The sequence below is a fragment of the Nuphar pumila genome, chromosome 13 (assembly GCF_984573655.1).
Source record: "Nuphar pumila chromosome 13, dmNupPumi1.hap1.1, whole genome shotgun sequence".
In the NCBI taxonomy this organism is placed as follows: Eukaryota; Viridiplantae; Streptophyta; class Magnoliopsida; order Nymphaeales; family Nymphaeaceae; genus Nuphar; species Nuphar pumila.
Genome location: NC_143261.1, coordinates 101737626 through 101763802, shown reverse-complemented (window position 1 = coordinate 101763802; position 26177 = coordinate 101737626). Strand labels below are relative to the sequence as shown.

Here is a 26177-nt window from a genome sequence, read left to right as displayed (position 1 = left end):
TACCTAAACCATTAATGCATATGTGTCTGCTAAATTTCAGCTATACCTGAACCCGAACACAAACCCGAATCAAACAGAGTCGGATATAGATCTATTTGTTAGACCTGATAAAAACAAGTCTAGTTAAAACCAAAACCGTTTTTAACCTACTCAAATCTGAATCCGGACTCGAATCAAATTGGATCGTCTTTAGTCTTAAATTATATTTCTAAACCCGATTCAAGAACGGGTCCGACAAAATCCGACCCAATTAGACCCCAAAAATTCTCTCTCTCTCTCTCTAGGGAAGTCTCCGTCCGTATTTCCGTTCGCGTAGGGCATTCGGTAGCCGGAAACCCTTCCCTTCATCGCCTCTCCCGGCCGTTCGTTCGCCTGAAGCTTCCGTCATGGCGTCGTCATCTACCGGAGCCACCGCTCCGTACACCGACCCTTCCCGGGCCTCTAATACCGCTGGCGCGGTGCCGTCGCCCTATTTCCCCGTCCCTTTCCACCTCCAGAAGCCCGATCCGTCGGCCCAGCAATCCTATGCCTATCCCTTGCCTCAATTCCCTCAGACGGCGAAGATTCAGGGGCCGCAGCACCTGTATCCCTCCGTTTATGTCGCTCCGGCGCCGGCGCCCGCTCCCGCGCCGGTGGCAGGAGTGTATTCTCTCCCTCAGTATCAGCAGGTATCCGAAAAACCTTGTTCTTTTCTTGCGTAGCCTTTTTCGTAGATTCGGCTGGTCTATGGAGAGTGCTTATTGCTCGTGGTTTTCTTGCAAAAGGCTCAGCAACTGTTTCAGAGGGACGCGCAGACGATCACCCCGGAAGCTCTCGAGAGCGTGAAAGCGGCGTTAGCGAGCAGCGAGATCGAGAACAAGGCCGATACGAAGAAGAAGGCCCTTCCTCGGAAGGCCGCCGGGCAGTCGTGGGAGGATCCCACTCTTTCCGATTGGCCGGAAAGTATGAATCCTTTTCTTTTTTCCACCTTTTTTACTGAAATGTTTGTTATTTTAGAAATTTTCTTATTTGATGCCGTACACCAAGGTGGGGGAAAGAGAAACGCCTAGTAAAGTTCGAAACAGAGAGATAATTGCGTCTCCTGTAATGTTGGTTTCATCTCCAAACTATGTTTTTGCATTTTTTTTAGGCTATACGTTTTGTTAATTTTTTTTGAAGGAAGGACGCTTGGGGGTTACCCCGAAATTCTATAAATCAATGATAAAAATTTACATACGATCACCCAGTAAGGGTAGCCAATCAGGTGGCTTATCTTTCCACAATAGATCATTGCTAGTTCTTAACATAAAAACAATCCACCCCATTGCCAACATTGGCTTTTTACAGAGAACCCTATCAATAGAAAAATGATGGACCAAGGTATATACTGAAGGCGAACTCGGACATCCTTCTAAAGCTGTCGATATGCATCTTCCCCAGCTCTTGGAGTTGGAGATAACTTCCACCTTACAGCTCCTCTGGACTTCTGCTAGGGCCCCAATACAAGCTTCTTCTAATCACTCTCCAGAACAGGGTCTTTTGAACCCACCGATAATAATGAATTTATCATTAAATCATGCAGCTAAGGATACACAATCACATCCTCTAAAGGTGCTGGAAGCAAAGAGGAGAGAAGTAAGAGAAGGATCCACCCAAAAATTAACTGAGATGATCCCTGACAAGGCAAACAGGTGAATTTCTTTACTATCAACACTCGGCCAGTCAAGAGCACACAATATGCCTGCACAACATTTCCATACCAGCTCACCAATGGATGCTAATCTTGGGATTTCCTCATCATGATAGGCTTTATTATGGAGCTTCCATAAATGCCAGCACACAACATGAAATACTACTTCTCAACATGACTTCAACCATTCAATGCTGAACCGAGAACTCATCCACCATTTTAGTTCCTGAATGACTTTAGAATGAGGAACTCAACGCTTTTCAAAAACAGTGCAAATATGTTTCCAGACAATCTAAAAAACTGGACACGTGAAAAGCAGATGGTTACAATCTTCCTCAGCTTTGGAACACAATGGACACCTGTTAGGTAATGAAATACCAAATGATTTTAATTTGTCCTGAGTAAGGAGCCTTTCACGACAAGCAATGTAAATCACCCAAGAGGCCCTGGGCGGGACTTTCTTTGCCCAGACCAGCATGTACCAGCCATGTCGATCAGCTTGATGACGAATACTGTCCCAAATGTCCTGTCTGGAAAGATTAGAGATTTCAGAACCTCTCCAGCAGATCCGGTCTCTACCTTCCGCTAACTCAAAATCTTGAACATTATGCCAGACATCATCAAGTCCAACAAAAGGAGAGCACCTATTTCAATATTTAATAATCCCCTCTTTAACTGTGATTTTCTTGACATTAGTAATCATCCTCATGTCCTGCACAATTATAAATGAAATAAGAGAAAGACTTGGCCATGGGTCTCACCAAAATCGGGTTTCTTTCCCATTTGACACTTGACAAGATATAAGCTGCTCAATATGCTTCCACCCCAAACAAATACCCTTCCAGGCTCCAGAACCAATATCAGAATTGACGCCCTACATGCTTCTATTTCGCAGGTATTTGGCTCGCATAAACTCCGCCCAGAAGGAGTTCCCAGTTAAAACGTCTATGGCCAGTTTGGCCAAAAAAGCATCATTCAACTCCTAAATTCGCCGAAGTCCAATACCTCCTTCTCCCTTTGGTTTACAAATCTCTTCCCAAGAAAGTAGATGCGGTCATTTCCCAGACTCATAGTCTTGCCAAAGAAAATTTCTGAATAGGGATTCTAATTGGCCAATAACTTTCTTTGGGAGCTTAAAAGACGACAACCAAAAAACAGGAATACTTGAAAAAGTATTTTGTATCAACAATACTTGATGATGCATGAAATGCACATCATTTTAATACAATATTCATGCATTTTCACGTGTTTTAAAGGCTTAGAACTCATGTATTGATGTATTTAGGTTCAAATGGGGTCTCGGTTCGAATTTCACTCGAATCGAATGAGAAAAATATTGCATTTTAGGGTTTTGGATTGGATTTCGAGGTAGACTGGATCCAGTTCCGACCCAAGAGCTTAAATTTGGATCTTGGACTGGATCTAAACCTTACATATCCCCAAACCCACGCGATCTAAAAAGTTTTTCATAAATATTTTCTGAAAACCCCCTCTTTGTAATGAATTTAGGTACCTACTTGTAAATAATAACTAGTTTAGAGTTTAATTAGAACTAACTTTTTAGTTAGGTGGCTTTTTGAATTAGGGCATAGTTTAGGTAATATAAAATGTTTGAAAAAAACCTAACTCACGTTTTTGGAGTTTGAAAAAACACGACCTCTCTCTCTCTCCTCTCTTCTCTCTCCCTCTCTCACACGCCCCTCTCTACGAGCGTGTGTCTTCCCTTCTCTTTCTTTCATTCATCATTGTGTTTGTATTCTTTGATGTATGTTTGTTTTCTCTTTTGCAGGGCTGCAGACCACATGGTAGCTTTGCTTCGGTGGTGTGCCGTCTACACCACCGGTGGCTGGCCATCTCTTCCTCTGTACGGCCTTCTTCCTTTCTTCTTCGAACCCTCTTCAATTCGGTTTCCAAGTGGGTGTAGCATTGCAAGGAGGGGCTATACTCTTCCAACATAAGAGAGCATCTTAGTTTTCCATGAGTCCATACATTGTTGGATTTTTCCAATTAATAATTGGCACAAATCAAATTTTAATAGACCACAACGAAGTGGTAATCCCAAGTATTTCAGGGGAAGATTGTCAACCTGTCACCCAGAAACAACTGCAATTCTTTCTACTAAAGCATGTTCAACATTTAGTGGGACTGCAACTCTTTCTACTAAAGCATGTTCAACATTTAGTGGGACTATAAAGGATTTTTCATTGTTGATTTTTATCCCCACCACCTTCTCAAAATCAGCCAAGATATGTTTAATAACACGTACCTGGTCTTCAACAAGATTGCAGAAGAGAAGAACATCATCCGCAAAAAATAAGTGGGTAATTTTCTTATCTACCTTGGGGAGCTTTATCACTTCCAACTAATTATTCTGAACTTCAACGTTCAAACACCTTGATAGTTGTTCCATGATAATCAAAAAGAAATATGGTGAAATGGGATCCCCTTGTCTCAATCCTCAAGAACTATTTTTTTTCCCGGCCTTCCATTCACCACCACACGATAGGACACCGTATTCACACACATCACTCTTTGAACCCAGAGTGGATGAAACCCCAATCTTAAAAGAGAGCTTTTGAGAAAATTCCACGATATTCTGTCATAAGCTTTAGACAAATCCAATTTCATGCACAAAGTTGAAGTGCTTTTTTTGATTGAATCTACAATTTCATGCGCAAGTAAATTACTCTCCCTAATATCCTTTTCTTTAAAAAACGCACCTTGATTTTTTGAAAATGATTCTTGTGAGTATGGATCTCATTTGATTTACCATCACTTTATAGATGATTTTGTATATGAAATTGCAAAGGAAAATAGGGTGAGAATCCTTGAGTTGCTCCGCATCTGTAGATTTAGGAATGAGGGATATAAGCGTGGAGTTGATATTCCTAACGATCTTACCTTTGCGGAAGAAATCCATGACAACAACCACTATATCTTTTCCCACAATACTCCAATACTTTTGGAAGAACAAACCAAGAAACCCATCTGGCCCAGGTGCTTTCTTTCCATTAGCTTGAAACACTGCTATGCAAATTTTATCTGGTGACACAGGAGATAAAAGTGCCTCATTTTCAGAATCAGACACCATTGATCCATCTTCCTACGACATCTCATCCAATCTGATTTCATCCTCATGAAACAACTTTTAAAAAAGTCTTGAACATTCATCCTCAATCCCTACTGGGTCAGAGATATAATCATCATTAACTAGCAATCTATTGATCTGGTTATACCTGCGCCGCCCTTTCACAGACGCCATGAAGAACTTGGTGATCTATCTCCCTAGCCATAATGCCCAAGCCTTCTGACGCCATTGAGACTCCTCTTGAAGCAGAACCTTCTCAAGCTCTCTTTTCAGATTAATTTTCAAATCCACATCCTCAGCCGATGGGCTGCTACTATCCATCTTTTGCTGAACAAGACTGAGCTTATCACGAAGCCTGTTAGCTTTATCTTCCAGCTTCTTATTCTTACACCAAAGCATGAGGTTGGATTTCACCGCATCAAGCTTATTAAGAACCTGAATCATCGGACATCCCATTTGGGGGGCACTACTAGAGATAATCTCTATACAACCCGGTTCTGAAAGCCACCATGAAAAGAACTTGAATGCCGAACGATTTCTTTGCATCACAACTCACTCTTAATAAAAAAGCAATACACTGTGATCAGCCACTGATCTAGGAAACGCCTTGAGAGATCTCCCCATACCGATGTCACCAAACCATTGATAATTGACAAAACATCTATCCAGTCTACACTGGACGTTTGCTACATTTTGTTAATTACATCAAATTGGATACAAAAGAAGGGATTTTCACATCCTTTAATTTATTTATTTTGGATTTCTGAATGTTGTATGATGTTAGTCCAAACACTTAGCTTTTTACATGGAGCAGACAATGTTACAGCCAGGGGCTTGAAACATGAACCCCCAGTTAAGATAGTGCAGCTTTACTGATCTAGCTATCATATAGAATGTGTGGTCTTTGTGTTTTTAGTCCATGCTAGCGTTTGTAGAATTGCATTTCTTAGTTTATTTGTTCCCAATGTTGCAGTCTGCTGATTCAGGGACTTCTACTTCGTGGTTTGTTTTTTCTGGGCATTTGGATTGAAACTTATGCAAATTGTTGTGAAAGGATTGCTCACAAAGAAAATATCACTTCAGCAATGAATGGTGAAAGATTACATGACAGATAAGAGAAAGAAAAATGCTTAAATGTGAGTGGACAAAAAGAAAAATATGTACATGCATCAGTGATTAGGATAGCAGTATGAGTAGTTGAAGTTGTATATGGGAGAAGAGAAAGCCCTACTGTGGCCAACACGAGACTTCCTAGTAAAGATATTGAAGGTTAATCCCTTTAAATTCTCATGAAAATTCATGTAGCTATAGTTTTCAACTATTCTTTCTTCCCCGGACAAAGACTTTTGCAATCGGTGTAACTATCAAGGGTAAACTTGCGACAAGAAATACTAATCCTAGGCATGGTCCCGAGGCTTGCTGGTTGCAAGTTGTGCAGCATGAGGACTAAAGACCCTGGTTTGCTCAGGTAGGTAGGTAAGGATTTGGCTATGCCCGGAATGCCAGGTCATGGGTTGTAGTTCTCTGCTGAAAGTAGAGAAACAGGTAATTATGGTCCTGGGTATATCTTGTAATGAAGTGCCAAATGAGAGATGTGAAATCTCCAAGAGAAAGCACGGAAGCACTCACATACACAAGAGGCCACAAATGGGCAAAATAAACCACAAAAAGTGGTCAAACACACAAAGAGGTAAAAAAATATATTTCACTCATAAAATGCTTCATAAGAAGCTTGAAGAATACATGGGGTCATGCCCCTTATTTATACACAGCGACGGACCCAAGGAGGGGCTCCCATAGAGTTGTTGGAGCCCCTCCAACGGTCATATTTATGACCGTTGGAGGGGTCCAACGACTCTACGTGGACCCCTCTCAAACAATGAAAAAGGAAAAACAAAAAAAGGTAAAAAAAGAAAAAAGAATAAAGGGAAAAAGAAAGCATATCTAGAATATGCGTGTACATGTGAAATGACAGAATTACCCCTATCGGGTATTACAAAATAAATATATGTAGATAGACACATAGACATATATATGATAATATATATGTGTATGTGTCGTAATCTATATATATATATATATATACATCATATTTTAATACCTCCCCTCAAACACACGGTGAAATCACCGAGAGTTTGCTAAGGAGGAAGTAGAAGCAAGGCGATGGCAAAGCTTTGGTGGTGAAGAGGCAAGCTTCATCTGAGATAGGACATACCCCTTGGGGGAGTATGCAACTTCAATTCCTAAGAAATGCCTTAGAAAACCCAGGTCAGACATATCAAAATTTTTCTTAAGAATATTTTTAATAAAGTCAATACCTTTCTTATCATTACCTGTGATAATCATATCGTCAACATATAGCAACAAAATTGTTATGTATTCATTAGAAGATTTAACAAACAAAGCAGTATCTATGTAACATGAGGAAAAACCATTATCAAGAACTACTTTGATAAAAAGATCATACCAAGCTTTTGGTGCTTGTTTAAGACCATAGAGAGCTTTGTTCAATTTTAGAATATTTTCTTTCCCAATTTCAAGACCCGGCGGAGGGTCCATAAGAACTTCTTCACACAGAGTTCCATTTAGGAACACATTTTTAACATCAAGTTGATATATTGGCCATTGCTTGATGGAGGCTAAAGCAATTAAGGTTCGTACACTAGTCGTTCTGGCTACAGGAGCAAAGGTTTCTTCATAGTCAATCCCATATTCTTGGGCGTAGCCTTTTGCAACCAAGCGAGCTTTGTATCTTTCTAGAGACCCATCACATTTAGTTTTGACTATATATACCCATCTACACCCAATTGCCTTTTCCTAAAGGTTGAGGAATAATGCTCCAGGTTTGGGCTTTGTTAAGAGCCTCTAATTCGATTTTCATAGCTTCAATCCAATGTGGATGATCTTTAGCTTCCTTGAATGAGGTAGGCTCATGATACGAATGTATTAACATGAGACAAGTCCTATAATTCGGAGAAAATGATTCATAAGACACAAATTTTTGTGGTGGCATACTAGTACGAGAAGATCTCCTAGGTGGATTGTTGTCAATAGATTCTTCTAAAGAGAAGTCTTGAGAGTATCTATCAATAGCAGGTTGATGTTCATTTCTTAACCGCCGGGTATATACATTTATATCATTAATGTTTTCAGTTTGGAAAACATTATCATGTTGTGGTATATCATTATAATGTAAGATGCCATCACAAGTAGTATCACAAATAATTGTCTCAGGGGACTCAATTCTAGGAGCTAAGTCAAATAGAAAAGAATAATCGATGTCTTCCCTAGATGTGTGGATATCGAAACCATTTTGTTCTTAAATAAAGTTTACATTTCTCGACACATACAGTTTGTTGTTTCGAATATCATAGCATCTATAGCCTTTTTTATTCTCACCATAGCCAATGAACACACATTCAAGAGCTTTAGGTGACAATTTATCTTGTCCTTGACTAAGTACAAAACATTTGCATCCAAAGATTCTTAGTCTATTAAAATCTGGAGTAATTTTAAATAATTTTTCAAAAGGTGAAACATTTTTTAAAGAAGAAGAGGGCATACGATTTATAAGATATGTTGCGGTAAGAAGAGCTTCGGCCCAAAAGTTTTTAGGAACATTTTTAGACACAAGAAGAGTTCTTGTGGTTTCAATTAAATGTCTATGTTTCCTTTCCGCAAGACCATTTTGTTGCGGAGTTTTAGGACAAGATCGTTGGTGCAAAATTCCATTTGTTTTAAAATAATTTTGAAAATCTTTAGACATGTACTCACCTCCCGAGATCTAAATATGGCTATATTGTGTTGAAATTGATTTTGAACAAGAACGTGAAATTCTTTAAAATTAGTGAAGACATCGGATTTATTCTTAATAATGTAAACCCATGTGTATCTAGTAAAGTCATCAATAAAAGAAACATAGTAAGAGTAGCCCCCTTTGGACATAACGGGTGTCGGTCCCCATACATCGAAATGCACAAGTTCAAAAGGTCTCTTTGACACGAAATTACTATGTGAATATGGAAGAGAGTGAATTTTCCCAAGAATAGAATCATTGCATGTAAATGTATTTGTATTACAAAATTTTTCCAAAAACGGAAAAAGGTACAACTTTGGAAATACTAGGGTGTTCAAGTCTCTTATGCCAAGTCTCAATATCTTTAGATTAAACATGATTACAAAATGATTTGGATGGCAAAGACAAAAAATCCATATAATAAAGGTCCCCTCTTCTATGGCCTTGCCCAATCCGCTTCCCGGACCAGAGATCCTGCACATAGCAATGGGTTGGTGAAAACGAGACATTACACTCAAAATCGGTAATTTGAGAAACGGAAAAAAGATTTAGATTAAGTTTTGGAATAATTCGGATTTTGGGAACAAAATTTTTTTTGTTTTGGTCATAAGTTTTCTCAAGATTTCCAATGCCTTCAACATTCAAGGATGTTCCATCGGCGGTGGATACATATGATTTGAATTTATTGAGACTTGGTTTTGACAAAAGTGATGCATTTGGAGTCATATGGAAAGAGGCACCCGAGTCAAGAATCCAAGAAGTCATACCTGGAAAGGAGGAGATGGTGGCACCGGAAGTGGAAGGTGAAGAGGATGATGTAGAGGAGTTCACCTTTATAAATTGTTGAAGAGTTTCGGTTAGATGAGCGATGGACTCCTTTATGTCACCATCCTTCTTTTAATCTTCATTGATGATTGGAGGAGTTTCACCCACGGAAGCCACCTTCTTTTTGAATTTAGGACAATCCGGACGAATATGGCCCGGTTCATTACAATTATGACAAATGATTTTTCTTCCTCCACCACCATTATTCTTCCAAAAATGTGGTGGTTTATATGATCTAACATTGTTGCCGGGTCTAGACACGGCATGTACTTCATCAACATCTCTTTTTAAGGTCAAACAGGTTTCTTCTTGACATAAGTCGGCCAAAATGTCACTTAGAGGAGTAGAGGCCCTATGAAGAAGAGATCCTCTAAGTTGCTCAAATTCGAGACGAAGCCCATGAATAAATTGAAAGAACCTCTTTTTTTCCATTTGCTCTTGTCTCATGGCAATAGCACTTCCTTCCCATTGCGGTTCGAGAAGAACAAACTCATCCCATAAAGAGGATAGAGCACTATAGTAGTCTCTAATACTCATATCACCTTGCTTGGTAGCTCTTACCTTTTCTTGTAGAAAAAAGTGCCTAGCAAGGTCTCTTTGGGTGTACATTCCTTTCATAAAAAACCAAGCTTCATTAGCTTTCTTGAATTTTGCAAGATTTGCACAAATCTTCAATTCGACATTATTCATGAATCATGCTAAGATTTTAGCATGCTCACTTTCCCAATCTTCCATTTTTGAAGAGTAATCAAGAATAGCTTTTTCTTTTTCTTCTTTATTCAATGCTTTTTCTTCGTCTCCTTCAAACTTGGTTAGCTTCAATTGTGGTTCCGGAATGGTTCCACATACGTAACCCCAAAGTTTTTTACCTTTGAGATTATTTTCCATAGCGGCCACCCACATGCGGTAATTGGTCCCATCCAATTTGAATGAGAGATCGATTTTTGCATCTTTGTTGGCCATTTATAGAAAAAGAGTATTGAGACAAGAGAGAGAAGAGATATTATTTGTCAAGAGAGAATCCGATGAATCCTTCTTCAACCAAGGCTCTGATACCATGTAATGAAGTGCCAAATGAGAGATGTGAAATCTCCAAGAGAAAGCACGGAAGCACTCACATACACAAGAGGCCACAAATGGGCAAAATAAACCACAAAAAGTGGTCAAACACACAAAGAGGTAAAAAAATATATTTCACTCATAAAATGCTTCATAAGAAGCTTGAAGAATACATGGGGTCATGCCCCTTATTTATACACAGCAAGGGACCCAAGGAGGGGCTCCCATAGAGTCGTTGGAGCCCCTCCAACGGTCATATTTATGACCGTTGGAGGGGTCCAACGACTCTATGTGGACCCCTCTCAAACAATAAAAAAGGAAAAACAAAAAAAGGTAAAAAAAGAATAAAGGGAAAAAGAAAAAGAAAGCATATCTAGAATATGCGTGTACATGTGAAATGACAGAATTACCCCTATCAGGTATTACAAAATAAATATATATATTTATATATGTAGATAGACACATAGACATATATGATAATATATATGTGTATGTGTCGTAATCTATATATATATATATACATCATATTTTAACATATCTCTTCATAGAATGGTGATCCCATTCCCAGGTAAATAAATCTCCTTAGGAAAGTAGTGTTCCTATCACCCCTTTACACGGATTCTACTTTCTTAGGAAAATCATGCATTTTGCTAAACCAACCTACCTAGTTACGTGGGTTTCTGTAAGGACCTTTTCTATTGGTGCTGCTTAGGAAGATCCCTCTTTTTCTCCATAAGACACTTTTGGGTAATTTAGGAAAATTTCTAGGCACATTAAAGTTCCTAGTCATTTTTCATTGTTGCATGTATGCTTCAAATGGCTGGGCATCACACTTCTTGACATTGTATGTTTAGTTTATGTGCTACTATTGCAGTTAGCTTCGAAATGTGTATGGCTTCATGCATTATGTTCTTATTTTTTAAAAGCTGCACAATTATTTTCGAGCCTTAGTTATACTTCACCATTTTTTGTATCCTATTTGTAAATTTTGTCTTGCTGTTATTGTAGATGATTTTCGATTATTTTGTGGAGATCTTGGAAACGAGGTCAATGACGAGGTTCTTTCAAAAGCATTTTCAAGGTTTCCTTCATTCAACATGGCAAAGGTGCGTTTCATTAGAATTTGCCTTGCATTTCTAAATATTTTTTTGCCATCAATCTCAGGTTTTGAATCTTTACTGCTCTGGTTGTCTAGCCAAAGAGAGTGAAACATAAAAAAACAAAATTAAAAACAACTTGGACATGTATTAAATGCCTATAGAGGATTCTTCTTTACCCTTAGTGGTGAAGAATCAACACCCGCTTGTCATGCATGTCGAAGAATCAAAGCCTACTTGTCATGCATATGTTGTCTTGAGCCCAGTGTGAATGGTTTATACTGATTTGTAACTGGATGCAATTATTCAAATCGGTAGAGTGTCATGAGAGTTGGGCACGACGAAGTAACTACTTGATTGTTTGAAGATGTTTGATCATGCTACCATATCTTTCTTGTTGTCTACGATGATTTGATGGCATCATTGGTTGTACTCTAAGGTAAAAAATTGTCATTGATGTCTATGTTCGATAAGAGCAAACTTACCTGCTAGTCTAATCCCTTATATGGTATGTCACATGAGTATGGGTGCAGATATGGAGGGTACGACACGGAAATTCCAAAAAATGTGGGTACGGGGACACAACGATTATATATATATATATATATATATATATATATATATATATATATATATATATATATAACATAAATTAATTTAACATTTAACAACCAACTAAACTAATTGTATGAAAATATAAACTGAAAACACACTATATCAGTCGTCGAGAGATGCTCCTACCTCTTCGTCGTCCGTCAGAGGTCGCTAGAGTGTCGCGAGGTGAGTTCCTTCAGTCTTTGGAGGTCTGCCAGATCTCGTTGATGTGTCGAGAGAGAGAGAGAGAGAAAGGGGGAAGACGATATAGAAAGAGATGGAGAAAACAAGATAGAGAGAGAAAAGGGGGAACGAGAGAGAGAGGGGTTTTATCTAGTGGGCTTGACCAAAATGGCCCTGCCCTTTTGACCTTGGTCAAACCAAAGTTTTAATGCAGACCCGACCCATAGTGTACCCACAGGTCCCACACTACGCCCGGTACTCGTCCCCATGTCGACACGGGTACAATGACCTCTCAGGCGTGTCCATGTGAAATAAATACATTCAATATATTTCAGTCTATGCAAACAAGGCATATTATAATTCATAATGTATGCTAATGGAGACTCCAAAAATAACCATTTCTCATAAAAGGGCAGCGAAAAAGATTAAAAAATACATGAGATTTTAGAAATCCTGCATCAACAAATTTTAACATCATGAGAAACAATAAGAAATTTCACAAATCCCATCAAGGTTTTATAAAAACAATGGTTTGGTCACCACAAGCAATCACCTCACTGACCTCCAACCCAACGTCCTCAAAATCCGAGGGAATCAACACATAGGACAAGAGATAAAAAAAGAATATCTGCAATAACCATATCAGTGACCATGCACCAACAATACCGGCTATCTAAACTAACAATAAACCCAACTATAACCAAAGAGATGCACACAGTGCACCTCATACATGGTTGTAAAGTTGTAAACACCATCAACTACAACGGGTGCACACAACTCACCACACACGTGGTTGTAAAAGTGCTAAACAAGATCCATTGTCTAAAGAAAAAACCACTTAAATAATAGAAAAGAGTGGAAAAACAAGAGAGGTAAGAATACTGTAATGAAAACAAACTAATGTCAATAAAAATAAGCAAAAAGATTTGAAAATAAAAAATTCAAATCAATGCAAGAGCAATAAATTTTGCAATATTATAAGATTTAATCCATAAGGACCACCATGGTTACAAGCAAATAACAGCTTAGCCATCACAAATAAATATCAAGACGGGTATCCAATATAACAATGTCCAAATAAGCAAATGAGTGATACAACACACTCACAAAATTAGAGATCAAAGAACCGTCAGTTAGAGCCAAACCGAGTGCCAACACTACATTCATAAATAGGCAGTCTAAATTGACAAAATAACCAGGTGCACACAACTCACCTCGAAAAGGTCAAAAAAAAAGACATGATGCATCAAAGAAAATACTCTAATGGACTAAACCAAAGCCACAATAAAACTTTGGAAATCACATTCAAAAAATGAGGTTATAAGCAAGAATCAATTTGACAAAATAAATTCCAAATCAAATCTAACAAAGGGAGTTTGAAGAATCGCATGCAAAACAAGATACAAGCATATCCTCATGAGAAGCCACAAATATGGCATACACAAGTCTCACAATAATATGTAACAAATTGTTCACAAGACATATAACCTTACAAGGAAGACAAACAAAAGGCAATTCAAGAGGGAAATAGTCAACATTGGAATAATCACAATGCCACTAGGGCTAAAAACAAACAAGTTACCCAAGGGCAATGAAAGAATTCAAGGCCACTAAGGACACAAACAAGGCCATTAATGCAAAAGAGCACATACTTAAAATATCAATTTTAATGAATTAAAAGGTGAGCACATATAAAGCCACTAAGGACATAAACACAAGCCAATAAGGCAAGAGAGCACACACAAATAAAAAGTATTTTTATTAATCTCACAAAATGCACAAAATATGCATGAAGAAAAACAAATATCCAAAGAATACATGTATCACAATATGATCCTATAGATCTATATTGATATTGTTATTATTATTGAAACATGTATTGTTATGGTCCTTTGAGCTTTTTCATTTCTTTGAGACATTAAAGTCTTGCTCTTATATGATTCTTACTTGATGACAATTTGATATGGTTGTTTAGAATTGTTGTTGTTTTAAGTATCCGTATGAAATGTTTATCTAAGCTATTGAAATATTGTTTGAGCATGCTTGCCTCTTAATAGTCTATATTGATATGTGATTATTTCTGGTCTCTAGTGTTTTAATATCTTGTATCTATCTTTGGAAATGTGTTGTTTTTGTGACTATGCATATTTTAGAATTATTGGCAATATGAAATTATGTTTAGTGACTCTTGTTTGAAAATTCTATTGTATCTCTTACATGTATTTAGTTGTTGGTTCTTGTAATTGTTTTTTTTAAGTAGCTTTTCTCTTGATTGTAATTTATATTGTATTTTCTATATATTATATTTTCTCATGTCTTAGGTGTGTTTGGCCATCCTCTCACATATATATATATATATATATATATATATATATATAGAGAGAGAGAGAGAGAGAGAGAGTAGCGGGTACATGCTAAATGAGTTTTTCAGGGTTTTTTCATTTTATTTTTAAATTCTGACCGTACAGATGTGATCTTTGTACTTGGTTTTATAGGAATCAGCTCATGGGTGGGTTTTTATAACGTTCCAAAATCAACGGTCCAAAATCTTTGTAAATTTTTTTGGCTCCAAATATCATTTTTTTTCATCGAAAACACATGATCCAGGTGTGGATTCCTCATAAATCGACCATGCCCAACATTTATGGGGTTGGAACTGCGAAAAAAACACCAGAAGAGCAGAAAAACCCATTTAGCATATTTCATTTAGCATGTACCCATTACTCTCTCTATATATATCTTGTGTTTTTTACTATATTTTGTGTTATAATCTTTTGGTTGTAGTTGTTGTATTTTGTCATTAACTCAATGCAGGATCTAATCAAAGTCATGGATTGGGATAAAGCTCCTTAGATATTAAAAAGATTGGATTCCTAATAATGATCATGGTGTTTTCTTTGGAAGATCTATTGTTGTTGAAGGACTCACCATAACGATTATTCTTTGAAGCCATTGAAGATCTATTATTGTCTCTTATATATATTTTTTACAAACTTTTGGTTGTCCACCATAAGTTTTGAAGGGTTTTTTTTAAGAAATATGCATTGTATTATATACCTAAGTATACTTATAGATATTTTCCTTTGTATTTTCTATCTCATTGTAATTCCCAGTATACTAAAGTATAGTTGTTGTGATTTAGATTTTAGTAAAAGGATAATTTAGGATAAGTATACATATTGTATACTTTTAGGGTAGAATAGGGATTTTATTTTTATTATTTTTTGTCATTATTTAAGATGACTAAATTTTGTAACTGTATTTATTTACTTTTCCTTTTGGTCAAATGTGATTGACCAAGTAGTCGTTGGGGTTTGTAGGATTTGCTTTAATGACTAGTTTGAATAGTCAAACTAGCTGATGGGATTTGCTCTAACAGTACGACTGCCTCTAACGGCTAGTTTGACTATGTCTTCCTCTGTATGTTGTTCATCCTTTTGTTGTATAGGTGAGAGAGGATGGATGTATATTGAGTGTGTGCATGAGTATTGTAGTGAGGTTTTTCTTGTATATTTTTTGTGTTTATTTCTCATCAATAAAATATTTAACTTTTTATATCTTGTTTCTTCTGTTGTATTTGCATGACTTGTTGTATCTAGCCAAATACATTTTTATAATGCATTTGGATTTTATCTATGTTGTTATGTTTAGTTTCTTGTGTCTTGGGTTCCGTGCCATTTGGTGACAGGTGAGAGTTGGAGGACAGAATGAAAGGAACAATGATCTGTAGAAGGTAAAACAAGCATGTTGAATTTTTTTTCTTTTAACTGATTTTTTTTTGTTTCTCCAAGAAATGGGAGCGGCTGCCAATTTTTTATTTAGTTTGTCTTCTTAATGCACATAGGAGATCTTCGTATAATGGCATCATTGTTTTTTGGCTTGTGGAGCATTTATATGTTCTATTTCTGAGGAGCTTTGACTTTCACATACAGGCTTTAATTGGACATGTACCTGATATTAAAACTTTTTCCAGGTCTGTTAAATTGTATGCCAAAATTTGTGCAGGTAGTAAGAGACAAGAGGACTGGAAAGACTCGGGGTTATGGATTTGTTAGCTTCTCCAACCCTTCAGATCTTGCTCAAGCAATAAAGGAATTGAATGGTCTCTCTCTCTCTCTCTCTCTCTCTCTCTCTCTCTCTCTCTCTCTCTCTCTCTCTCTCTCTCTCTCTCTCTCTCTCTCTCTCTCTCTCTTTCTCTCTCTGGTATTTGCGAAATTGATAGGGGTTACATTCTTCTTGATTTTTTTTTTTTGTCCACTAGGAAAAGCTAATCCTTCGGCTGACCTGTTCTTCATGTTTGACCATCTTCAAAGCATTAAACCGGCTGGATCTAAGTTTCGGTTATTCTTATGCTTTGGAAATAACCAGTCTCCACGCCCCAACACACACCTCGATTGTCCATCTAAATAGGAATCTACCTGTATTGCACCTGATTTCTGTGAACATGGAAGAGACAAAACCCTTGCTTCCCTTATGTTGGTCCATCATATCCAGTTACCATACCCATTGGTTATTGATTTGTTGTTGCTAAGTATACTGGTCCCTGATCAACCACACTATAGCCCGTTATGAATATGATATTTGCATTTTGAGTTCAAACTTGTTAAATGTTTGACAAGAAATAGTGCAGGTAAATATGTGGGAAACCGACCAATCAAACTGCGGAAGAGTAATTGGAAGGAGAGGACTGACTATGAAGCCCTAGAAAGGCAAAAGGTGGGCTCTGTTGCTCTTAACTGATTTTCAATGATAGCAATCCATTTCATACGATAATTTTTTGGTGCCTGATATTAATTGCTTCTCCACGTATCTGCCTCCAGCACCATGCTCAAAGAAAACCAAAATTGCCAAAGAAGGGTATTCTTCACAAGTGAAACCTTTGAATGGATCATGTTAGCACGTTAACAGGAATGCTTGAAGAAGTTTGAGCATGAGCTGGAGAACAAACTTGAGGGTTCGTATGTCATACCCAGACTGTGCATATGAAATTGAGAGCATTAACCAAGACGTGCAGAAGGTACCCTGTTGCTGTCAACCAGAAGAACCTGTTCTAATTGTGTTTATATTTTGGCCTACTTGGAAATGGATCGAGTATTGGAAGAATATTGCTCTTTTTGAGGTTGCTTAGCATTTTGTTTATGTTGTACTCAGCATAATTCCCTTATCTAAGATTCTTCAGTTTGCTCTGATCCCAGTTGATTTAGTCTTATTGCAGATAAGCTGTGTTCTATATAGCTTACATTCCTGAAGGACAATAATGAAAAATAGAATTGAAGATTTTCATTTCTCTGTGCTGTTATTATTGATAAATATATGATGAATACATGATTATTGGCTTACCGGCATGTTTGTAGTCGTTTCCTCTAGAAAAATCTTCACTGGCTATCTATATAATATCGACAAGATGGAGGCTTTGGTAACTTCATGGCCCACCACTAATTTGGGACAATTTTTTTGAAAGGCAAGCTGGGGTTAGGCAGACCCCCACCAGTTGCACAACATACCATTGGGTTTTGAACTTGCAACGTCCCAACACATGGTGACGTGCACTAACAACTCCTTCCAAACATGCGGAGCCCCCATCAGTACTACAGGAAATGATATTTTGAGTTCAACTCAGGTTTGTGTTGAAAAAGAAAAAATCCTATTTGCTGGCAATAGTAAGCCATTAAAAATCTGTCTCCACCCAAATTGTCTTGGGCCAGTGGTATTGAGGGAAGTTTGGGGGCCGTTGAAGTTCTCAAACTGGTTAACCCGATTGAAAACCTAACGGTCTTTTTAATGTTTTTTCAATCATATTGATTTGGGTTGAATTGAATTCTGATTCGACCTAGCTCAATCACTTTTTTAATAGGTTAAAGAGGCAGGTTTTGATCCAAGCTTGTATGTTACACCTTATAAGGCCTGGCCTATCATTGTTAGGCCAAGTCCTTGTTGGATTCGGATCACCCTAATGGTGCCAGACTGGCCGGCAGAGGGCAAAATAGTGGCACCCAAATTCTCATGAGAAATTGAAATTTTTAGCTCTCACTTCTTATCAGCAAAATAAATAAATTTATGTAAAAAATAAAAGGTAAAATACATAAAAAGTAAATAAAATAATCTATTTTTTATCCAAGATATAGCCAAGATGAACGTAAATATCACAATTAAATCACGATATTTTTGCTGTTTAAAATGAGAACTAAAATATCATGTTTTTGCGATATTTTTAAAATATCGCTGAAATTTGTCACTACGCTTGCACTACTTACTCGCGAGTAGCAAGTTATGGTCCCAACATCATCATATCAAAACAAAACCCGTCATTGATACCATTAAACTCCCAAAAGTCCAATGCGTGTGCAGTAGTGGATGCTGTATCTCAGACCATTTATTTAGCATTCACGTTTCCCTCAATCAGCAAGATCATTACAACAAAGCATAAATGTCTCTAAACCAACTTATGAATTTGGCATTCCTTTAAATAAAGAATACTGAAACGTTGACATGGGAAGGGGGAAAAGAACCTAATTCTGAATGGATTCTTCCTTTCACTACACAAACAGTAGTATCTGCTCTGATAAACTAGACATACATGGGACGTGCATCAGCTGGGGGAGAAAATAATCCAAAGAAAGCCAGAAGAATTTTTACATGGAATCCCTGAAATTAGCAGATGATTGCCACATTTTCTTCTGGATCAGGAAGACAGCCTCGTCTTCCTCTGATCCTGCTTCAGGCTGAGCGTCAGCCACTGATTCCCAGTGCAATGCTGGAAGCTGTTTCTTAATGAAATCAATGGTGGACTTTTTATCACGGACTATGATGAAACCAGTTGGACGGATAATACGGTCCATCTCGATGAGCAGATCCTCCACACTGCATCCTTTCTTCTCTATATCAGAAAACACAGTCCAAGCATGCAAGAGGTCGTATGTTCGTGGGTAAGTAGAAAATGCCTCGCACCTGTTGCAGAGAAATCAAGCATCAGGAATTCTAATTTCATGAGGATTTAAATGATCAACCAGAAAAGTTGAGGTTCAAGCATCAATAAGAAAAAGGGGGAAAGGGAAAGAAATATGAATACGTATCGATAATGAGAAAATGTGGCATGAAAACTGACACGCTTGCAGAGGAGTCAAAGATCACAATCCCACATTCAAATGCAAGACATTATTATGTCAAAAAGGGGTTGGGATCAGGTGATATTGAAAATCACTAGTGGTGATTTTCAATATCCACCACACATCATGTATGGAGGCATGCCCGTACCACCAAAATGGCCTGGGGGTATGAAAATGCCCTTGAGGGAGCCCAAAAGGTCGTACAAAAATGCCATTAAGAGAAGCCTAAAAGGACTCTTCCCTATGGTGGTTCTCCGTACCACCATAATGAGGATGGATATTGGAAAAATCACCATTGGTGGTGATTTGATTTTCAATATCACCAGATCTCAACCCGTCAAAAAGTTTCTGAATGCATTTCTTTCTCTTTTTTCCCCTTAAAATTTGCTATCCGTCTATGTACATCAGGCATATAGCTTCCTCAAGAAAAGTTATTACCTGATTTCACATCAGGCTTCCACAAACTGCTAAAACTTTATACACCAAGAGGTAATCTAGTATCTACTTATTACATTGACATATGGACACTCAAACCTAGCCTCGTGTAATGTGCTCTTGTATACACTATTCAATGGAAAATTACACACGAGTGACGGTTCCATGTCCTTTTTGACATATCCATGAGACATAGCATATATGTTGACATAAACCTGATTTTATCATTCTCCTTTTAATATTGTATAAAGTCTCCCTTTTTTGCAGGGCTTCTAACTTTGGTTTTTTAAATTAATTATGAACAGACAGCTGTCCAGTTTATTTCCAAGTATGTTCATACCATCTCTTTCAGATAACGGTACTTTAAAGCAGAGTAGAAAACCTAAAATTTTCCTCAACAAACACTTGCATTCTGAAGCAGTTATTTTTCTTTTTCCTTTTTATCCCCATGCCACAACCATACGAAAGATGTTCATGCACTACAAGAAAAAAAGGGTAAAGCAATCGATGTTACACAGATCGTCCATGTTTACTCCTACTATCATATATACTATTATAAATGGAAAACTCTAAAAGAAACGAGTAGAGCGTAGGTGCTTGACACGTGCTTGATGGGGTTTTCAGTTCTTTTCATTTTATTTTTAAATTCTGACCGTACAGATGTGATCTATGTACTTGATTTTATAGGGATCAGCTCTTGAAGTGTTCAATTCCGACACATGGGTGGGTCTTTATAAGGTTTGAAAAATCAATGGTCCAAAATATTTGTAAAATTTTTAGGCTCCAAATATCATTTTTTTCATCGAAAACACATGATTCAAGTGTGGATTCCTCATAAATCGACCATGCCCAACACATTTATGGGGTCGGAACTGCAAAAAAAACAACGAAAGAGTAGAAAAACCCATCAAGCACGTATCGCAAGCACCTAATGTTCAAGCACCTACGCTCTACTCACCATGCGACATAGACAGTAGTTGTAATTTTATACGAGTTCTTACCAGTCATGTGTTGTGCCGATCAATCCTCGGTCATATATTATCCTTAGTGTGCTTGGTCCATCTTCAGGAACAACATTCATCACCCAAACATTTTTTTCTCTGAGAGCAGCAGCAAAAGACCCCATGTTTGCTTTCATGTCCATCAAGTTTCGCAGAGTGTCTTCTTGAACCTTTGGCTTCAACAAGTTCCAGTAAACCTCAACCCTGTGTTGCCAAAGTTCCTGCACACATGGACAGCCAACCCATAATGGTAAATACATGGTAACATGCAACTGGGGATGCATCCAGTGTCTAAGGTTGTTAGGTCAGCAATAGTTACTGTGTCCTCCTTAAACATGCTAGGGGTGATGTGGAGATCAGCAAGCCGAGGAGGAGGAGCAGTCAATCGAGCTGGCCAAGGAACCAGTCCACTCCCCTTGGTGATGTGGTCATCTGTGAGTTGTAAGGCCATGAATGAACACAAGTTAATTCTACATCTTTTGCAGATTATGAACATGCAACAGCAAACTTTTAAAATTAAAGACTTCTTTAGCTGTGAGAATTTGCACAAAGTCTAATCTCCAAGAATAATAGAAAAAGAAACTGAGAAAGAAAAGAGAAAAAAAGGAACCAAGAATTAAGCATGAACCATAGAGGTACAGACAACAAATTCACGTCAGAGACCATAAAGAACAACAATTCTGTAATATTTAAGAAATAAGCTAATTTACAAGCCAGAAATTCTAAATTGGAAAGAGAGGACATGAGACTTTGGATGTTAAATTATCAAGCAATATCATATTGGTTACCACCGAGGACATGGCGTTGGATAGAAATGATTGGAGGAAAAGGATTCATGTGGAAGACCCAAAATGAATTTCTTTTTTGGTTCATATCGCTGACCCCAATTGTTTTGGGATGAAGGCGTAGTTGTTGTTGTTGTTGTTGTTGTATCATATTGGTTACCACATCAAAAGACCAACAAGCAAAAGGTGAACACTAACAACCACCCTTGAGAATATGTTAAAAATAAATAGCAGCACAGAACTGACATCAAAGACTATCTTAAATATGGGCTACACAAAATGTTGCCAAGCACAAAGCAGATATTTTGTGCAACTTATAGCTATGATTAACACTCTGAAAAACTAAGAGATAATTGATAGTAGTAAATAGCCTACAAGGGTTGGATGCTCTCTATTTTGCCATTTGACTAACATTACCTAAACAGACTAAGGCCACATTTGGATGACACCCAAAACTTGAATAAAAACCAGCTTTTGGACATAAACTTGGTTTTCACCCACAAAACCAAGTTTCACAGTGTTTGGATCATATTGACAAAAGTAAAAAAACAGCAAAATCTCAGCAGCCAAAAACTCGCAAAATTTATTTTTTTTGTAAAACTTGCATTTTCTCGGCAATAAAAAAATGATAAAGAAATGAAAATAAAATATTTATTTAAAAATAAAAAGCACTTTTTTATGATAAATAACTGGTAAAAACATATATATCCCGTTTAAATCCCATGGGCGTTTCGCATAGTGGGATGGGGCCTAGGCCACTAGGTTCAAATCCCATGGGTGTCATCCCCTGCACAAGCCGAAGTCTGGCGACTCCATGGGGGCAAGAGGTAAGCCCACAGAGTTTTACATTGTCAGGACAGTGATCATAAGTACGGCAACGGCTAGGTCTCCAACCCTGGGGGCGGTTTTTCCGTGTACATATAAAAAATATGATATTTATGTTTTTGCAGAAAAAATTTGCAAGAAATTGCTGTTTTTAACTTTCAGGCTATGTCACATGGGTGCGGGTGCGGGCGCGGGTGCGGGTGCGGGTGCGGGTGCGGGTGCGGGTGCGGGTGCAGGGATTCGGCACTTCCAAAAAACCCGGGTGCGGGGGTGCGGCAGGGGCAAAAATGTAATAAGTAATATATATATATATATATATATATATATATATAAAGGGGGTTGGGGAATAGGCGGGGTTTTTTTTTAAAAAGGGGGTTGGGGAATAGGCGGGGGTTTTTTTTTAAACTTTGCAGCTGTCAGGCAGCTGCTGTCAGGCAGCTGCTGCAGCTGTGCTGACAGACAGCTGCTGCAGCACAGCTGACAGCTGCTGTCAGCAGCTGTGCTGACAGCTGCTGTCAGCAGCTGTGCGTGAAAACTGAAAAACTTACTTTATGCTAGGCAGCTGACAGACTAGCATAAAGTTTTTTAAAAAAAATTCGAAGCCCATTTGGGCAATTTTTTTTTTTTTAAAAATGGACATTAATGATCCTGGGTGCGGTCAACGCACCCAGGATCGAGTTGACTGCACCCGGTGCGGCACCCGCACCCGCGTCGAGTCGCGTCGACGCGGGTGCGGCACCCTCCTAGCCGAATCCCTGTGACATAGCTTTCAGGTAACTTCTCGCAATATTTTCGTGAGATTTGTCACTATGGTTTGGATGACATTTTCAAAACCAGGTTTTGGACCCAACCCACTCCAAAACCTGGTTTTGAAAAAAATAAGTGGGGGTGTCTTTTCACCGCTCCTTTGTGCCCCATCCCTCATGCCACTCCATTCTCCCACTCCTTGTCTCCCTCATTTCTCAATAGAACTGGCCTATGTCACAATGATTCGTGGACTCGAGAATGCGGGATTTGGATTCGACTAAAAAATTTAAAAACTTTTTCAAAAAATGGGACATGAGGACACAAAATGTTTTAATTTTTTAATCAATAAAAAACTATTTTTGAATATTTTAACATTAACATAGCTTTTTATTAAAATAAAACTTAAATATAATAAAATATTATTAAAATAATGTTGTATGTGTCGGTGCTTGTGTCGGCATTGTAATGAAATGTATCCAATCCAATAAACATGCAATAACACACTTTCAATCAGGTAGAATACTTGGTTGAATCATCAAACCACCCACACAAGGATCAAATAAATTTGTTATTGCATAGAGACACTCATAAAATGAGTTGAGAAATACAAGGCCTCTTATGGCCTATTTATAATACAAGAACCTCAAAGGGAGCATCCCAAAGTTGTTGTTGGGCTGCTCCCAACGGTCATCTGCTCCAAAAAGTAAAACAAAAACAAAAAACAAAAAGAAAAAAGACCGAAATACCCTTGATGGGTATTTCGGTATATAATGAACTCATATATATATATATATAACACGAGTGTACATATTTTAACACCCCCCCCCATCAAACTCATGGTGAGACAACCGAGAGTTTGCCAAGTAGAAAATGGAATCTAGGTGACAGAAGCGCTTTAGTGAAGAAGTTCGTTAGTTGGTATTCTGAGGGAACATACGGCAATGTGATGGTCTTTTTCAAAAATTCTTCATGAACATAATGGCAATCAATTTCAATATGTTTTGTCCTCTCATAAAATGTATGATTGCTTGTAATGTTGACGACGCTCTTGTTGTCACAGCATAGTTTGAAGGGTTCTGCAATTTGAATTCACAAGTCTTCTATTAGTTGTCGTAATCATACTAACTCAGTTGTGGTTGTTGTCATGGCACGATACTCAGCTTCAGTGAAGGAAAGCGACACCTTCTGCTACTTCTTACATTGTTATGAGATTAAAGAATCACCTACAAACATACATAAACCAGTGGTTGAGCGTCTATCATTTACATCCCTTACCCAGTCAGAATCAGAATATGCAATGATTTCTAACGAGGAAGAATATGATAAAAACAATCCATGATTAATGGAATTTTTAATATATCTAACAATTCTCATTACACTTATATGTATTGTAGTTGGAGCATGTTGAAATTGGCCAACAGAATGAATAACATGAGAGATATCAGGACGAATAATGGAAAGATAAGACAAAGCTTCAATCATTTGTCTGCAGGGGGTGGATCTTGTAGAGGTTCGCCATCAGCTTTCTTCATTTTGGCATTTATGACCTCTGAAGTATCAACTCGTTTTCCATCCAAGAATCCTAATTGTTTAATGATCTCTGTTGTATACTTAGTCTGTGACAAAAAATAACCACGAGGTGAGTAGGCAACTTCTATTCCAAGAAAATACTGCAAAAAGCCAAGATCTATCATATCAAAGTTGGCTTTAAGCACATCTTTGATATGATTAACTTCCTACGTATCACCTCTTGTGATTATCATGTCATCTACGTAAAGTAGTAAGATCATCATCCCTACATTGAAAGACTTAACAAACAACGCAGTGTCAGTAAAATAAGATTTAAAATGAAGTTGTGTCGTCACATTACTGAACCTATCATACCAAGCTTTGAGAGCTTGTTTTAAGTCATACAAGACTTTGCGTAACCGAAGAATTTTTCCATGTGCTAAGATCAAGCCTGCTCGGGGATCCATGTAAACCTCCTCGTCCAGATAACCATTTAAAAACACATTCTTTACATCAATTTGAAATATAGGTCATTTTTTAATCGAGGCTATAGCAATGAGAGTTCTAACAGTTGTCATTCGACCAACTGGAGAAAATATCTCATCATAGTCAATTTCATATTCTTAATTGTACCCCTTGGTTACTAACCTAGCTTTGTATCGTTCTAATGTTCCAGCGCATTTGGTTTTTATCTTGTACACTCATCTACATCCTATAGTTTTTCTTCCTTTAGGTAATGTTTGGATTTCCCAAGTCTTTGCTTTTTCCAAGGCTTGTAATTCATCATTCTAGATGATGTTTAGCCTCACAATAAGATTGTGGTTCGGAATATGAGTGTATGGCCATTAGGCATGATTTATACCTTGGTTCAAATCATAGGATACAAATCTACTAGGGGCTTTTGAAATTCTTATGAATTTTCTAAGGCTAGAAGAATCTACATATTGATTTTGAGAATATCTTTCTAAAGCACATGGTAGATGATCTTCGGTACATCGAGCATAGGTTTGTATACCATTGTGAGATGGGTCTATATCATTAAGACCCCCATTCACATTCTCACTTGCATTATGTGTGTCTTCATTCTTACTCTCATATGTGTCATGAATATTTTCACGTCGTTCATGTTCATTCACAAGGTAAAAAGGAAACGAGTAGTCAGAACTTTTTTGGATTTTTTTCTTGCAAAAACCAATTTTATTTTCAAGAAAAGTGACATTTTGAGAAACATACAATTTGTTTCTTTCAATGTCATAACATATATATCCCTTTTGGCTTTCGCCATAGCCTAAAAAAACACAAGGGATTGCTTTTAGAGAAAATTTGTCATTCTTAATGGTAAGAACAAAGCATTTGCATCAAAAGATCATTAACCGTTTATAATCGGGAGTTGTTTTAAAAAGTTTTTCAATAGGAGAGATAGAACTGCTCTAGTGGTTTCAATAATGTGTCTATGTT

At 37.6% G+C, this 26177-nt stretch overlaps 2 protein-coding genes across 5 annotated transcripts in view; one reads left to right on the top strand and one right to left on the bottom strand.

Moving 5' to 3' along the window:
* The first annotated feature begins 289 nt into the window (after nucleotides 1-289).
* Nucleotides 290-17594, top strand: LOC149819514 (uncharacterized). Its single transcript, XM_089985330.1, has 6 exons — nucleotides 290-668; nucleotides 765-942; nucleotides 11446-11543; nucleotides 16317-16413; nucleotides 16942-17027; nucleotides 17132-17594. Exons 1-6 carry the CDS (start codon nucleotides 387-389, stop codon nucleotides 17183-17185), a joined length of 795 nt encoding a protein of 264 aa, XP_089841456.1. The 5' UTR covers nucleotides 290-386; the 3' UTR covers nucleotides 17186-17594.
* Nucleotides 17595-18655: 1061 nt separating this feature from the next.
* Nucleotides 18656-26177, bottom strand: part of LOC149819513 (putative methyltransferase PMT8) — a 30291-nt gene continuing 22769 nt past the window's right edge. For all 4 annotated transcript variants that reach the window (XM_089985326.1, XM_089985328.1, XM_089985327.1 and 1 more), the window contains 3 exons: nucleotides 21173-21285; nucleotides 20854-21074; nucleotides 18656-19259 (listed from right to left, as the gene is read on the bottom strand). In XM_089985326.1, coding sequence (XP_089841452.1) covers nucleotides 18944-19259; nucleotides 20854-21074; nucleotides 21173-21285 — 650 coding nt within the window. In that variant the 3' untranslated portion in view covers nucleotides 18656-18943. The remainder of the gene's footprint in view (nucleotides 19260-20853; nucleotides 21075-21172; nucleotides 21286-26177) is intronic.

Excerpts from the sequence above, each read along its gene's own strand:
- LOC149819514 (XM_089985330.1), top strand. The coding sequence starts at position 387 with ATGGCGTCGTCATCTACCGGAGCCACCGCTCCGTACACCGACCCTTCC. Across the intron at positions 943-11,445 it reads TCTTTCCGATTGGCCGGAAA|ATGATTTTCGATTATTTTGT; the intron begins GTATGAATCCTT and ends CTGTTATTGTAG. Across the intron at positions 11,544-16,316 it reads CTTCATTCAACATGGCAAAG|GTAGTAAGAGACAAGAGGAC; the intron begins GTGCGTTTCATT and ends AAATTTGTGCAG.